This window comes from Meles meles, chromosome 12 (assembly GCF_922984935.1).
Source record: "Meles meles chromosome 12, mMelMel3.1 paternal haplotype, whole genome shotgun sequence".
In the NCBI taxonomy this organism is placed as follows: Eukaryota; Metazoa; Chordata; class Mammalia; order Carnivora; family Mustelidae; genus Meles; species Meles meles.
The window spans coordinates 26598480-26613318 of record NC_060077.1 but is presented as its reverse complement, the minus strand read 5'-3'; the positions used below and the strand labels follow the sequence as shown (position 1 = coordinate 26613318).

General features: G+C 50.3%; 2 protein-coding genes across 4 annotated transcripts in view; one reads left to right on the top strand and one right to left on the bottom strand.

Moving 5' to 3' along the window:
• Positions 1-450: 450 nt before the first annotated feature.
• On the top strand, positions 451-11717 carry PIK3IP1 (phosphoinositide-3-kinase interacting protein 1). Of its 2 annotated transcripts, none has more exons than XM_046024452.1 (6): positions 451-637; positions 1593-1709; positions 1803-1922; positions 2904-3068; positions 3167-3245; positions 10030-11717. In XM_046024452.1, the coding sequence occupies exons 1-6, from the start codon at positions 568-570 to the stop codon at positions 10232-10234; spliced, it is 756 nt and encodes a 251-aa protein (XP_045880408.1). In that variant the 5' UTR covers positions 451-567; the 3' UTR covers positions 10235-11717. The 2 variants fall into 2 exon arrangements, with proteins under 2 accessions (XP_045880408.1, XP_045880407.1); XM_046024451.1 differs by having other exon boundaries at positions 2868-3068; positions 10030-11713.
• Positions 11718-12841: 1124 nt separating this feature from the next.
• Positions 12842-14839, bottom strand: part of LIMK2 (LIM domain kinase 2) — a 60234-nt gene continuing 58236 nt past the window's right edge. Inside the window, exon 15 of one of the 2 annotated variants that reach the window (XM_046024450.1) lies at positions 12842-14684. In XM_046024450.1, the coding sequence (XP_045880406.1) occupies positions 14540-14684 (145 nt within the window). In that variant the 3' untranslated portion in view covers positions 12842-14539. The remainder of the gene's footprint in view (positions 14685-14839) is intronic. The other variant, XM_046024449.1, reaches the window with a different exon arrangement.

Below are 14839 nucleotides of genomic sequence, written 5' to 3'. Positions count from 1 at the left end.
AAAGGCCCTTTTTCTTTTTCCAGAAATGGATAAAAAGTATTCCTTCCACCTGGATACTCTTACTTGAGCCCCCTACGTGGTCTTGAGTTCCTCCTGCTTGTGCAGTTAGCATGTCCTAAGTTGTTCTGCCTTTGTGACTATAACTTCAAACCTTCCTCCCCACAACGATGCCTTTTGACAGAGTTACTCTTTCTGTACTCACACAAATGGAAACAGAAGAGATGAAAAGCCCTGGGGATGCAGTCAGTGTAGGTCTCAAATTGATCCTCGGCTAAGTACAACCTGAACTTCTCTGCTTCTCTCTCATCTGGGTGGAGTTCCTTTATGGGCTTAGTGATCTTGCACGGCATAGGAGGCTTAGGACCCAGGGGGCGCCTTTCAGCCGAAAACACCTCGCTGCAGCAAGCTAGCTGGGAAGCTCCCAGTTCTAAAGAGAGGCTGTTTACCAGAAGAGCATAACAAGGGCAGGTCTGACTGCAAGGCTGGGACTGGGAGGCAGAGCCGACGCCAAGGGGACCCCGGTTGGACACTGGTTGGTCAATCACCCGCAAGACAAAGGAGGTGAGGATGCTTTTGGCCTGGGTGCAAACATTCCTCATCAGCAACATGCTCCTAGCAGAAGCCTATGGATCTGGAGGTGAGATTACAATCTTTCCTTCCTGCAGCAACTTAATGAAGTAGAAAGGGTAAAGCTGTTTCCCAAGCATGGCAAGGCTAGACAGGAAGATCATTGGAAATGAAGCTTTTAGCTGGTTTCTCTCGTTCTAAGAAGGCTCCCCCCCCCCTTTTTTTTTCCTCTTCTTTTTCCTCCTTTCCCTGTCAGGGACTTGCAGCTCCATATTTGCCATTAAGAACAAAGGCAAGTAGCCACTTTCTCTGTCCTTCTCCTTGCCTGTGGCTCATGAATGCATGAAGTTTGGGATTCATCTCCCCTACTCCCTAAGTCCTGCTCTTTTCAGGGGCGTTGCATGGTACGGTTAGGGCACAGGCCCTCCTTCCCCATGCTCTCCTGCTGAGGGGAGTGGGAGTTTGGAGTCACATCCAAGCAGCGATGAGGTAGGTTCCCTCCAGTCTGAGGCTCTCTTTTGCCTGACTGAATCAAGGCTTTTGTAGAATTCTCTTGGGAGTGTTGCCAGTGCCAGTGGGCCATATCCGTGAAAGGAATACCCCAGTTTATGTAACGTGGAATTACAACACAGGGATGAATTTCAGGTCCGGCCACCCACCGACTCAAAACTCCCAACATCTCCAGAAAGGTACTCGAACCCAGGCCTCTCCTTCACACTCCTCCAAAGTGGCCACAAGTTCCAGGATAACAACCCCTTGCACTTGTGCAGTGCTTTCCGGCTTACAAAAACCAAAGCAAAGCTAACATGCTCTGACCGCTGAGTGAGGGCCGGGCACCAGAGAGGCGCTTTAGACCCGCTTTCTCTTCCTTCTTTTTCGGGACTCAAAACGACCCATCAATCAAGGCAGCAGGGGTTTTCCACGTGAGGTCAGGGAGGCCCAGCCGGGCCGGGGTCGCCCAGGCTGGGTAGGCCCGGCTCCACTGCTGCTCACTCAGCGTCCGGTGGGGCTCCTCTTCCTCACAGACTGCTTCTGGGACAACGGCCACCTGTACCGGGCGGACCAGCCCTCCCCAGCACCGGGCCTGCGCTGCCTCAACTGGCTACAGGCACAGAGCGGCCTGGCGTCTGCCCCCGAGTGGGGTGAGTGTCCGCCGGGGGTGGCGGGCGGGCGGCGGGCCGCGGGCGCGGTCTGGGTCCTGGCCCCGTCCCATGGCGCCTTCTCTCCCCTCTCAGACGCCGGCAACCACAGCTACTGCCGGAACCCGGACCAGGACTCGCGAGGGCCCTGGTGCTACGTCAGCGGCAACGCCGGCGCTCCCGAGAAGCGGCCTTGCGAGGACCTGCGCTGCCCAGGTACCTGCCCGGACTCCGAGGACCTGGGGACCCCCCGCAACCCCCACGCCCAAGGAGGCCTGGGAGCGGCCGTTACACCCGCCGCGCACGTGCGTCCGCGCGTCGCCGGCCGGCCCCGCCCCGCCCCCGCGCCGTTCGATTGGCCAGGGCTGTCTCCAGGCCTCAGGGCCTAAAGCCCATTGGCCGCTGCCGCCTCTCCGAGTGAGCTCATCCTCCGCGAGCGCCTTGTAAACAACCGTGGGAGGCGAGGCCCCACCTCTTGGCCGCGCGCTTCCTCGTTGGTGCGCAGCCTCCGGGAGCTCACGGGTCTTAACTCCAGGCCCCACACCCTTAGCGAGTCCCTCAGTGTGCAGTGGTCGTTTGTGTAGCATCTGCTGTGTATTAAGGCACTCTACTCGCAGCGCCCCTGGAAAGAAGGTGTTTGGGGGGATCTGAGCCTCAGAGAAGTTAAGCGACACATGGAAGGAAATGACAGGGTCCAGATTTGAATCTGAAGTTTCTTAGATTCCAGAGCGAAGGGTAGTTGCTCCTGAGGCGGCTAGACCGTTCTCTGAAATTAGATTAAATGGGATGTGTAACGCATATAACAGGGACTGGTAAACAATGTGGATTCATGGATTGTTTTAGCGCAGAGGGAGACCCCTTTGAGAAGACAAACTGAAGGCAAACTGAGCCGGGCCTTGAAAGATGGCAAGGATTTGAACGGATAAAGATAAAGAAAGAGAGGCTCTTTTTTAGTCCTTCCTCTCACATTTGCTTTGTCCCAACTGTAGTGTGGCCCTCTCAGACTTGGTCTTGCCCCTGGGGCAAGGATGGATTTCAGTGTGTGTAGGCATCCTAAGGTGAACTCCCTTCTCCCTACCTCCCCCAACACTCCAGGCCAGTTTCAGCTGTGAAATTCACTCAGGCCACTCTAATGAGACATAGTTTACCCTTCACCTCCAGAGACCACTTCCCTGTCCCCTCCAACCTCCACAACAGAAACTGAGGAGGCGTCTGAAGTGCCAAGTGGAGAGGAGGTGCAGGTGTTCGCTCCTGCCAACGCCCTGCCTGCCCGGAGTGAGGCAGCAGCCGTGCAGCCAGTGATTGGGATCAGCCAGCGGGTGCGGGTGAACTCCAAGGAGAAAAAAGACCTGGGAACCCTCGGTATGATTGTCCCAACCCCTCCTTGTGCCAATCATCAAGAAGTATTTTCTGATCATCTGGGGTGAGGCTAATGGGACCTTGTGCCCTCTCCTTGGCAGGCTATGTGCTGGGCATTACGATGATGGTGATCATCATCGCCATCGGAGCTGGCATCGTCTTGGGCTATACCTACAAGAGGTCAGTAGCTTCTCTTCTGGGCTCTCAGGAGGGGAAGAAGGTGAATAAAGCCGAATCCGCCTTCTTTGTGGCATACATGCCCAAAAAGGAAGTGAAGTTTGAAAGAGGAAAACTAGCTTAAGATGTACAGACTTGGTTCTAGTCTTTAGCAGGTGACCTTGGACAAACCTTTTCCTTTGGTGCCTCTACTCCTCACCCAAAAGCCTTGTCAGGTAGGAGCTCTGGTTTCCCACTTTACAGATGAGAAAGCTTTCATCAGAGAGGCGAATTGACTTGCTCACGGTTGCAGTGCCTGGGAGTGGCAGAACCAAGATTCAAACCCAGCTCTTTTGATACCAGATTCTCTACTGTCTAACCCAAATGCCTGGTATGAAGTGAGTGGTGCTGCAGAAATCAGGCTGAACACTCATTGTAGAGTCCCAGAGGTTGATTTCTTTCTTTCTGTGAGTGACAAAATTCTACCAGAGGGGCACCTGGGCGGCTCAGTTGGTTAAGCATCCAACTTGATTTCAGCTCAGGTCATGATCTCAGGGTTGTGAGATTGAGCTCTACATTGGGCTCCATCGAACTGGGTGTGGAGCCTGTTAAGATTCCTTCCACCCCTCCCCATTTTAAAAAATACATAAAAATAAATCCTACTATAAAAGGTTCCTAGCCACTCCTTTTGCAGTTGGGGCTTGAATTTCCTGGATCCTAAGCAGTGGGATCTCCTTCAGAACAGGAGGAAAAAATGAGTTGGAGGACATAGAACCTGTTTGCTATTCATCACCACATATGAGAAAGCCAGAGAGGTTCCTGGGAAACTCAGGGACCTGGCCTGTGGCTGGAACAACAGGGGGAGAAATGCTCATTTTGAGAGGCTTTCTGAAATATCGTGTGGAAAAGACTCTCAAAGTCCATAGTGGGTGCATGGTGATAAGTCAGAGTTGCATTCATTTTTACAGCATTAAGAAAATTATTTGCCAGTCTGGGCAATATCAGGAGGTTTGACTTCTAGCCCTGAGTGCTTGTGATATTTCTCTTCTGTGGTCTGAGAAGGCTTTCTGAAAGGGAAGTGGCATGGTAGCCAGCATTTTCCAGTGGTAAGAGCTATGGCTGAGCTCACAGCCCTGGTGGGTCACCCAGCATTAAATAAACCTAGCGTGTCGTTAGAGACTGTAGTTAGTTACCCTCCTCATTTTACAGATGAAGAAGGGGAAAGTGTTGGCTAACAATAATAACAACAACAATAGCGGCAAAAGTGAACATTTGCCATATGCCAGACCCTGCTTCAAGCAATTTGCATGCTTTAACTCAGTTCTTACAATCACCTTTATGAGGCAAATGCTGTTATTATCCCCAGTTTACACATTAGGAAACAGACAAGAGAGATTATGTACCTTGCATGAGGTCACACACCTAGTGTTTGGTGGAGCCAAGTCTTAAGTCTTGCCACAAACTATCTGTGTGATTTTGGACAAGTTGCTTCTGTTTCCTACTGCAGAGCTTAGCTTGTGTAGCACATAGTAAGTGGTCAATAAGTGATAGCTGTTTTTTCTCTTCTGTAAAATGTGAGTCCTGTACTAGCACTCTCTGGGCCCTTGTTCCTTCTCTGGTTTTCTATGATTCAGAAGCAGGGGTTCAGAGAGAATCAAGTATTGACCTAAGAGGCTCTCCTGATTTCTGTTCTGAGGCTATTGCCCTTAGTGGAATGGTTAACATGGCAGGTCCAGGGACACCTGCTTGTTCATTTCAGCGAGTTAGAGAAAATGATGTGGTGGCCCTGGCCTACAGTTCATAATCAGACCCAAACTTGTTGGCTGAGTTGAGCCCTTGAAATATTTCCTCCTTCCTCAGCCATTGGATAGCAGTTGGCTCTTCTCCAATCTTGTGACAGTTTCCAGGTGCTTGAACTGACTAAAGTTTCCAGGTGCTTGAACTGTTCTTCATTCTGAGCTTAGCTCTCATGCCCAATAAGGAATCCAGGCCTTTTTTCTTCTAAATTTGCTCTCTAGGCTGTCACAGGACTGCCCTGAGGCCTAGAATTTACTGTCCTGTAAACTCAGGGCAAGGCACCAAGTCACCAGACTCCCTGTCACTAACCAACGGACCACCCCTTTCCTCAGCAAAAGTGCTCTGAGAACAGACTGTAACAGGAAACCACATGTGGGCTAGAGCAAGCTCTCAGCTCCCATCTCTCTCCAAAGTCAGAGAACAGTGTGTCCTGGAAAGAGCTGTTGAGTGTAGGTTCTGCTGTTTCTCTGCACTTCAGTTTCTTGATTGTTGAATGGGGATATATCCCCCTCCATACACCCATACCCACCCACCCAGGATTATCATAAGTATTAAATATAAGCAGAACACCAGTCAGGTTAGATAATCATGAGAGCGGCCAGCATTTATTGCATGCTTTCTAAATAAATAGGACCTTACTGAGTGCTCTTCCCTGATGATCTAGCTCAAGCCTCATGACCATACTTACAAGGCTCACTTTTTTTTTTTTTTTTGGTAAGATTTTTATTTATTTAACACACAGAGAGAGAACACAAGTAGGCAGAGAGGCAGGCAGAGAGAGAGAGGGAAGCAGGCTCCCGGCCAAGCAGAGACCCCAACGCGGGGCTCGATCCCAGGACCCTGAGACCATGACCTGAGCTAAAGGCAGAGGCTCAACCCTCTGAGCCACCCAGGCACCTCACAAGGCTCACTTTTTACACCGTTTTACAGTAAGCTGCTGTAAGCTACAGTAAGCTGCTGTTCTGAGACCTAGAAGAGTTAAGTGCCATGTCTAATTTACATAGCTAGTAAGTGTGTCCAAGGATTATCAGTATCTCCCCAAAGCCCAGCGAGGTTCAGCAGCGTCACGCAAATTTGCTTTGAAATTGCAAAGGACAGTAGGAAAAATGGAAACTTTGAAAAAATAGCTGGACCTGGAAGTCAAAAGAACCAGGACATAGTTTTGGAACTGTTGCCAGTTCTGGGTGCAACACTGGACAAGTAATTTACCTTCTCTGGTTTCCTCAGAGTTTCCTCATCTGTAAAAGGTGTAAAGGCAGGAGGTCAGATGTGATGATCCTCTGAGTTCTAATGTTACCTAAAAAGACAATATTACCTGCTGGTGGCTACAGACAGTACTGGGTTCAAATCTCAGCTCTGCTATTTGTTTAAATAAATAATTTAACCTCTTTGCATCTGCCTTCCCATCTCTGAAACAGGGATCTTAATAGATACCATATAGGTTTGTTGTGAGGATGAAGTTAGACAGTGTAGTTGGGCATAGGGTTTGTGTGCATAGATTTAGCTACCTTGAGGAACTTTTCCTGAGCAGCAGTATGGCACAGCACTACTTCCAACTGGGAAAATAGTGAAAGAATAATTGGAAGAAACCTATGTTGCATGAAGGAAGTCTGGGCTGTTTCCATCACCCCAAAGAGGAGTCAGAGGCAGGCAGCAGCTGCATTCACACCAGCTGACTCTGGCCAGCCCAGCTCCTGATCATGGCTCTGTTGTAGTCATGGATAGAATTACTGTAACCCTTGAACTCTGCAAAGGACCAGGAGGCTAATGGGATGGAGCTTTCCCCTGGCTGGGAAGGGCGAGCAGGAACCAGGCTTCCTCTCAGGGGAGTAGGGCCACAGGTGGGGGTGGGTGAAGACTCAGCCTTGTCGGGTCTTTGTCATGGTTGTCTAGGCTACAGGGTTCGGCCAGCCAGTCTGCAGCTCCCGGTCCCGGCCCCAAGAGCGGTGTTTTGTGCTATCCGGAGGGAGCGTTTATTTTCTGATAAAAAGGCAAGGGAAAAACTGTAAGTCAACACTACTCCACCCTCTTAGGAGAGGAGCTGAGTCAGTGAATAAGCCTTTTGTTCCTTCTTGGCTGCCAGACAACAGCCTGGCTGCCCACCCCCTCCCCCACCACCAAGGCAGTAGGAAGGGACTGAGCTGCTTGATGGTCAATACGGCAGGCCTGGTGGTCTGTGTTGGATCTTGAAAGGAGCTAGGGACAGCCTCTGCATCTCCAGACTCCTAAGCACCATTAACAGGAGGCCCCTAGGGTTGGGTGTGTTTTGAGGCTCTAAATGGATGAGACTATAATCCAGATGAATCCCAGTACCTCCTTCCTTTACCCTTGGCTGTTCTTCCAGTCCTGTTCTGCTCCATTAATATGAACTGATATATTGTCCCCTAAAGACAGCCTGACCATTATCAATAGCTGGCCATAGCCAGGTGCTTGGTAAAGAAGGTAGCTGAGGAAAGCAGGACAACTCCAAAGCCTTAGTTTCTTTATCTATAAAATGTGGATAATATTATCTTGCAAAATTGGTGTGGAAGTGGTACATATGTAAAGTACGTGGCATCCAGTAGGTGCGTAGGTAGCTCTTTTCATCTTGGATAATGGGAAGGTCATTTCCTGGCACCTTACTAGGTACTCTGGATGTATGAGTTCTCACTTTCCTTCTTCCTCCAGCCCCTTAGATTCTGAAATTCAGGCCTCGGCAAAGGACACTTGCATGCTCCTCTGCTTTTGTTAATTGCCTTTTGGCCTTCTACTGACTTGGAGTTCCCTTAGTAAAATTAAATCCAGACCTTCCAAGTTTTTCCTTACCCTTACATGGGCAACCTTGAAGAATCTGGCTTTTTGTTTGATTATGGAAGGAGGTGTTTCCTTCTGTGGTGGCAGCTGTAATTGATGAGCAGAGGACAAAGTGAATCAGGCTGAGTGGGGATACACTTGGGCCAGACAGCCATCTTCCCATGTCCCTCCATTTCCTTTCCGGGTGCTCTGGGAGTTATTTTGCTGCAGGAGTTGGTGGTATCCAGCACAGAGGCTAATGATAAGGATGGGGTAAGTGCCTCAGGCTTGCGTATGCAGAAACTCAGTCACCCAGGGTGACTCAGGGAGATGAGCTCACAAATTTGCCTTCTGTGACCTTACAATGAAAAATAGGTAATCAGAGAACATATCAAGTGAGGAATCTTACATGTCAGGGGTCCTGAAGGTTATCAAGCCCAAGTCCTTGTTTTACAAATGATAAAATTAAGGTCCAGAAAGAAGGGGAGCTGCTGAGGTCACATAAACAATAATTGCCTTGGCTGGTCAGTAGGAGTTTCCTTGGGAAACAGATTAAGATAACATGGCTTGGTGAGTCAAGTCATATTCAGGGCAAATCATAATAACCTCCTCTGTGCGTTTTACAGAAGTTCTGCTGTTTTCAGAATGCATTCACATTCATTATCTCATTTTGAGACAGATATTGTCCCATATCACAGATGAGGAAACCAAGGCTCAGCAAGGCTAAGTGTTTTGTCAGGTGTCACTCAGCCAAGGCTGAGCTGGTACTAGAATGCAATAGAATTGGTTGATTTACAGATAGTTCTGAGGCACCTGTGCAGACTCCACCCCCTCCAGGTCCTGCTGTTTTCTCATTATCCCTTAGTCTCTAGAAACTTGTCATTGTAACCTCATATGATGGATGTGGAATCCATCTGCTCTCCCCGAGGTCTGAAGTAGGCCTGTGTTATTTCACCAAGTCACCCATCAGCTGCCTGTTTCAAAGCCTCTTTGGGGTGGGCTCCTTCTAGGAAGATTTCCTCTGACAGTTGAGCCCATGTGTCTAGTTGTGACTTCAGAGTATGCTGATTTGGGTCCTGAGTATTGGTTCTGGTGTGTAGTGTGCTACACTCACCAAACTCTTTGGCCTGCAACAGACGTGGTCCAGGCCAGTGGGAAGGGCCCTACGTGTGCAGCCAGAAGACTAGGTTTGAGTCCCTATGCCACCATTTCTTTGGGATGACCCTTATCAGGTCAGAACTTCTCTGAGTATCAGGTGGAGTCCAATGGACTTGGGTTTGAGCCCATTAGAGATTATTGGAGAGCTCCTTGACTTCTCTGAGCTATTTCTTCATCTCTAAAATGAATGATAAGACCTAATTGCTGGGGTTCAGCCAAGAATGAAGTGAAATAATGTACACAAAGTTCTTAGCATGGAGTGAGCCCTCCCATTTGAATAAAATGGGCAATGTCATGGTCTGATTGGGTCACTGAGCACCATGAGAATTCAAAGGTCTGTGAACATGGAGGGATCTGATAGTCACTGTTTCATTGTCTCCTGTTGACCTGAACAGCCTTTAGTCCCTTTTGCCCCCTGCATGGGCTGGGGACAGTCCTTGTTTCCAGCCAGTGCTCACATCTTCCTTGAACTTTAGAATAAGATAGCTGTCTTGGAGGGGCGCCTGGGTGACTCAGTGGGCTAAAGCCTCTGCCTTCGGCTCAGATCATGATCTCAGGGTCCTGGGATCGAGCCCCGCATCGGCTCTCTGCTCGGTGGGGAGCCTGCTTCCTCCTCTCTCTCTGCCTGCTTGTGATCTCTGTCAAATAAATAAAAAAAATCTAAAAAAAAAAAAAAAAAAAGATAGCTGTCTTGGAATAGGTCAGTTTTCTGCACAACTTTATGGGTTAGGACTGAGATGGTTCACTGAGATGGTTTTCTGGGTCTCTTGGAGCCCTTGGCCGAAAGAACAAAACCATATCTTGCTTTCAGTCTCTCCCCTCTACACTGTCTTCACTGAGCCTGTCTGCAGCTGTGTGAGGTTCATGCTACTATATACCAGTTTTACAGATGAGGAAGCAGAGACCACAGGTGTGGGAGCTTCTTGTTAGGGCAGTCTGGCAGAATGGAAATCTCATACATCAGCCACCGATTTGCTCTGACTATGCTTAGCCCTTGCCTCTTCCTGGGTGCAGCAATGCTATTTAATGAGCAAAGCCACGCGGGAGGCACAGCCTGAATGCTTCCTTCTTTTCCTGCCAGGGGGAAGGACCTGAAAGAGCAGCATGACCAGCAGGTGTGTGAGAGGGAGATGCAGCGAATTACCCTGCCCTTGTCTGCTTTCACCAACCCTACCTGTGAGATCGTGGATGAGAAGACTATTGTGGTCCACACCAACCAGACTCCAGTGGACCTTCAGGAGGGCAGCGCTCCCCTCATGGGGCAGGCAGGCACTCCTGGGGCCTGAGCCGCCAGTAATGGGCAGGAGCCCAGGCAGATACTGGTACAGGACAGCCTACCCTCCTACAGTTGGGAGGAGCTACACTCTTTGTTGTGGTTAAAACCGACCCTCGACCTTTTTTTTTTTTTTTTAAATTCTAAAACAGAAGCAGGTGTCGTGCTGAGGGGGACGAGGCTGGGCAGGGTCTTACCAGCGCTCCTCCTCCATCCCTTGGAGTAGGATTTTGCCTATGGTTGGAGACAGCAGCAGCTCACACAGCAGTGCTGCTGACAAGGGCTTCCAAACATTGCCTGTGCCCTGGAACTGAACCAGGGACAGACAAGGAGCTCCCCCAGGCTCCTCTCTGCTTTATTATCTAAGATGGCCTCAGTCTCCGCCCTTCCATTTGTTCTCTGTGGGCTTGAGTGGCGCATACTGTTATCCATAGTTCAGGTCAAGCGGGTCAAGAGGCAGTATTTAAAAAATATATTTAGTTTTTAAAATAGTTGGGATGGAACTCCCAACTGACCTCCGAGAACCAGAAATGAGTTCATACAGAAGTCAAAACTGTGGCTTGAGAATGGGATCTAGGCTGGGGGCTCCTGGGGGTGCTCCAGCTTGCTGGTGGTGATGTGCCTTGATAACCGTGGGCTGGCCCTGGGCCCAGGAACTCTATTTCAAAAAGAGGGGAAGGGATTCAGAATCATATTGAACATTCCACTGGGGAAGAGGGTAGGAAAGGATCTGTGGCTGCTTTAGGCCACAGGACCTGAGGGGGACCTGGGGTACCCTAGACAGTCTCTGTTCAGGGTGGATAATGACCTCTTCATTTTTCAGGGGTAAGACAACAGCTAACCTATGGGAATTACACTGTGGGGCCTTGTGAGCTGCTTCTGCTTCTTAACTCAGAAACTAAGCTCAGAGTTTGCAGGTGGCTCTGTGGCCTCCAGGCCAGTGCATTCCTCTGGGGTAGCAGAGCTAGGGTCACAACCCCTAACTTGTAAAACAATCAGAACCATTGGAAGGGACCTTAGTGTTCCTCAAGTCTTTGGACACAGGGGTCCACGGGGGAAAGTAATGCTCAGGGTCATGGAGCAAGCTGCTGGCATGGCCAAGAGGAGAGTAACATTTCTCACAGCACTGTGCTGCCCTGAGCCAATGGCTCAATAGGGCCTCCAAGCCCTGATGTCACACTTGGAGGCCTTAGCAGTGCTCCCTATCCAGTGCTTCCTTCCCAAAGCCCTTCCACTGCCCCACAGGGAGAGGGGGGTCAGTAGGGCCCATTCTCTTCAGCAGACTATTTCTAGGAGTGGTTTGCTGAGGGGACCTAGGCCTCATGGGTCCCTTGGTGTTAGTGATGCTGAAGAGAAGAACAGTACATTACTGGTTTCTACTTTTCTATAAAAGCATTTTCTCTGTGTACATGTTTTATATACCTCATTCTGATTCCTGCATATACAGTGCAGGAGGTTGCTCTGCATTTGACTTGTATAAATTAAAAAAAAAAAAAAAACACACACACAAAAACTCTGTATTGCCAAGTGTTCATGGGGTGCCAGGACACTCCTCCTATAAGATGGCTGGCTTTTGGTTACCTTGTCCACACCTGTGTGCAAGTGCTGGCTGTCCATCGTTAACCCCGGCCCTGTAACTGGGAGGCGGCAACTGACGGGTGGGTAACTGCTGCCCCTGCATTCTGTCATCACTAGGAATCATTCAGGTTGAAGCTGTAGGAAAGATGGGTGTGCTGGCTTCCCCACAGGTGGTTTTGGTCACTGCAAATCTCCCACCTCAGCATTCTTCCCAAGGTGGAGGTAATTAAAATGAACATCCAGGCAGCCCTTAGCAGGGGCTGAAAGACAGAAGTAATGGATGATGGTGCTGCAGCAGCCAAAGAGAATGGTCCTTGGGCTGCAGGGAGCAGCTTTAGCTTCAGAGGAAGGCCCTGTGGGGTTAACTCCTAGGGCTCCAGAAGCTACCAATAGAAGTTTTTGGACTTTCAGCATGAGATTTCAGCAACATGTTCTCTACCTCTAGGAACACCCAGGGTGATCTCTGCCCATGCCTAGACATTGCTTATACTTCTACAAACAAGGGATACCCTAGATTATCAGTTTAGCCAGAAACCAGGTTCTGTCCTTAAATTGAACTCCCCCAGCTTTGTGAGAAATCACCTTCGGGTTATATGGATTTATACTGTGCCCAGGATCCTACTGGCCAGATATTATCCTGTCCAGTGCTCCACATCTCCCCTGTGCAGAAGCAAGGCAGGTCTTCTCTCAATCACTTGAAGGAAAACACAAGGGGTGGAGGTGACTTGCATTCATTTCTTCCCTTTATGAAGGTGGCACCCAGCCCCGCAGAGAGGATACCCAGGTTTATAGGAGTATATGGGCATCAGAGGGTGGAAGTGCTGTCTCCAAAGGAAGGACTGGGTTGCCTTGTTCCTTGGAGCAGACTGGTGTCTATATAAAAGGGAGTCGGAGGTGGGGTGGGGCATGAGAGTCCCCCCGCTGTGGGGAGTCATCATGTGTGGAGGGGCCTGAAAGTGGCCAGCAGACCCCCCACCCCAACATGTGTACCCTCCTGCTGAGTCAGGCCGCAAGTCAATTTTTCATTCTCAGTAACATCACTTATGTTAACTGCTTAATTTATTTGGTCTGCTCAATGGCCCACCATGGGCCCACCATTCCCATGCTTGCTGGGGACAGCTGAGGCACAACCAGCTGACTTAGGGTTGCTCAGAGCCAGGACTCAACCCTACAGCAAGCTTGCACACTCCACACATAAGTATGGCCTATAAAGCAGGTAAACTCTGTCCAAAGAGGACATCTAATCCCACAACTTATCAGGTCTATGTACAGTTTTTTCACATATCACCCAACAGATAAAGCAACAAAAACGGTATTAACATCAACCACTCTCCTGGATCACTCTCCCCCCATTACCTTCCCCTATCCCCCCAAAAAACACAACCACCACACATTGCAATAATATCCCAAACCCATTCCCAATTTGTTAAATATGGTGCAAGCTCACAGATACACAGGAGGCAGCCAATTTTGTTGTGTTGAAGGGTCCCTGAAGTTCTGGGAGCCAATGTAGAGGATGCCTCCAGGGCTTTTGAGTGCCCGGAGCTGTGCCAGGAAGCTGCAACCAAGAGCTACAAGGAGCTAGTGAGCTGGGCCAACCAACAAGGGAGGTAGAAGCCAGAAAGCCCAGCTCAGGGAGCAGCCTCCCCCAGCATCCCAGCTCTGAACTCTGCCACCACCTCTTCCTGCCCAAGTTGCTGCCTGGACCCAGGCATGGTGAAGGGGGAGCAATGGCTGCCACAAGAGAAGGGCTGAGATTGCTGAGACAGCCATTCTCTTGGCTCATATGCTGGGCCTGTGGCAAGCCACACAATCCTCCAGAACCCACCCAACACCAAGCTAAAGGTCTGGGCTTCTGACTGAGATGCCCACCAGGGTACGAATGACAGCAGCCAGGATATGGGCTTTCTAGAGGGCAGGGCCCCTTTCTCTCCACGCCCCAGTCTCTTGCTGCATTTGTAAGTGAGTGCTTGTTGCAGGTAGAGAGGCCCAAGAGCTCTCAGCGAGCCTCTAGCAGTACAGTTTGACAGTGTGAGGAAGAAGCTCCCCCTCACACTGATGTGGCCCCTAGGCCTGGGAGATGAGCAAACTAGCCCTTCCCCTGACTCCTGGCCAGTTCCACCACAAACTAAGGGACTCTTCAAAACCTGCCGCCTCAACCCCTATCCCGGGGGGGTGGGGGGTGGGACACAGAGTGGAAGGGGAGGGGTAGCACCACTGTCATTTCACATCCTCGGACAGCCGCCTGGCCACCAGTCTTTCTCTTGTCCACACTCCCACTTGAAGTCCTCCTGTACCCAGCTGGACTAGAGACTTCGGAGCCCACAGGCAGGTTCACCCTGGAATCCTGCCCAGCAGGTCCAGGTCATGCTGATTAGTGTAAGGAAGAGCCTCCTGGAATCCAAATGCCAGGGAGGTCCCAAGTGGTCACAAGTAACAGATTCCTCCTGGACCATGGGCCACGCTTTTTTTTTTTTCCTTTTTTTTTTTTCTTTTTTTTCTTCACAGCTTTCAGGCGAGTGTTGGATCTACAGACAGTAACCAGGCCCCCAAACCTTGATGTGTTTTCCTGGTGCTGCACCCGGTCGCCTCCTGGGGAGGTAGTAGGGATGGCTTGTTCTGTTTCTAAACAAGCTGCCAATCCACAGGAAGCTCGGGTGACCCTGCGCACAGCAGGGATGGGGCGCAGAGGGGGCAATGGTGGATGCAGAACGCCCCCCTGCAGGGGGCTGGGCCAGGGCTAGGTGGGTGAGTCCCGGGTCAGGCCGTACTGCATGCTCACAGTGTGGTCCAGCTCTTCCAGCTCTGCAGGCAGCGGGATGCCCAGCTCTCCCAGGTACAGGCAGAGAGCCTCAAAGGAGTCCTCCAGTTTTGAGAATGGTGGTCTATTAAAAAAAAAAGGGGGAGTGAGTTGGAGACAGGTGAGACAAGGGCAGGGCCACAGGATGCTGTGTAAGGCCTGCAGCTCAACCACTTCCTAGTTGTGTGACCTTGGGCAAACCCCTTAACCTTGTGCCTCTGCAGGAAGCGGGGAGGTTAT

What these genes read in the sequence shown, in the direction of transcription:
- PIK3IP1 (XM_046024451.1), top strand. Translation starts at nt 568, where the DNA reads ATGCTTTTGGCCTGGGTGCAAACATTCCTCATCAGCAACATGCTCCTA. An exon ending in AGAAGCCTATGGATCTGGAG is followed by an intron (nt 638 to 1,592) that starts GTGAGATTACAA and finishes TCTTCCTCACAG; the next exon opens with ACTGCTTCTGGGACAACGGC. An exon ending in AAAAGACCTGGGAACCCTCG is followed by an intron (nt 3,069 to 3,166) that starts GTATGATTGTCC and finishes TCTCCTTGGCAG; the next exon opens with GCTATGTGCTGGGCATTACG.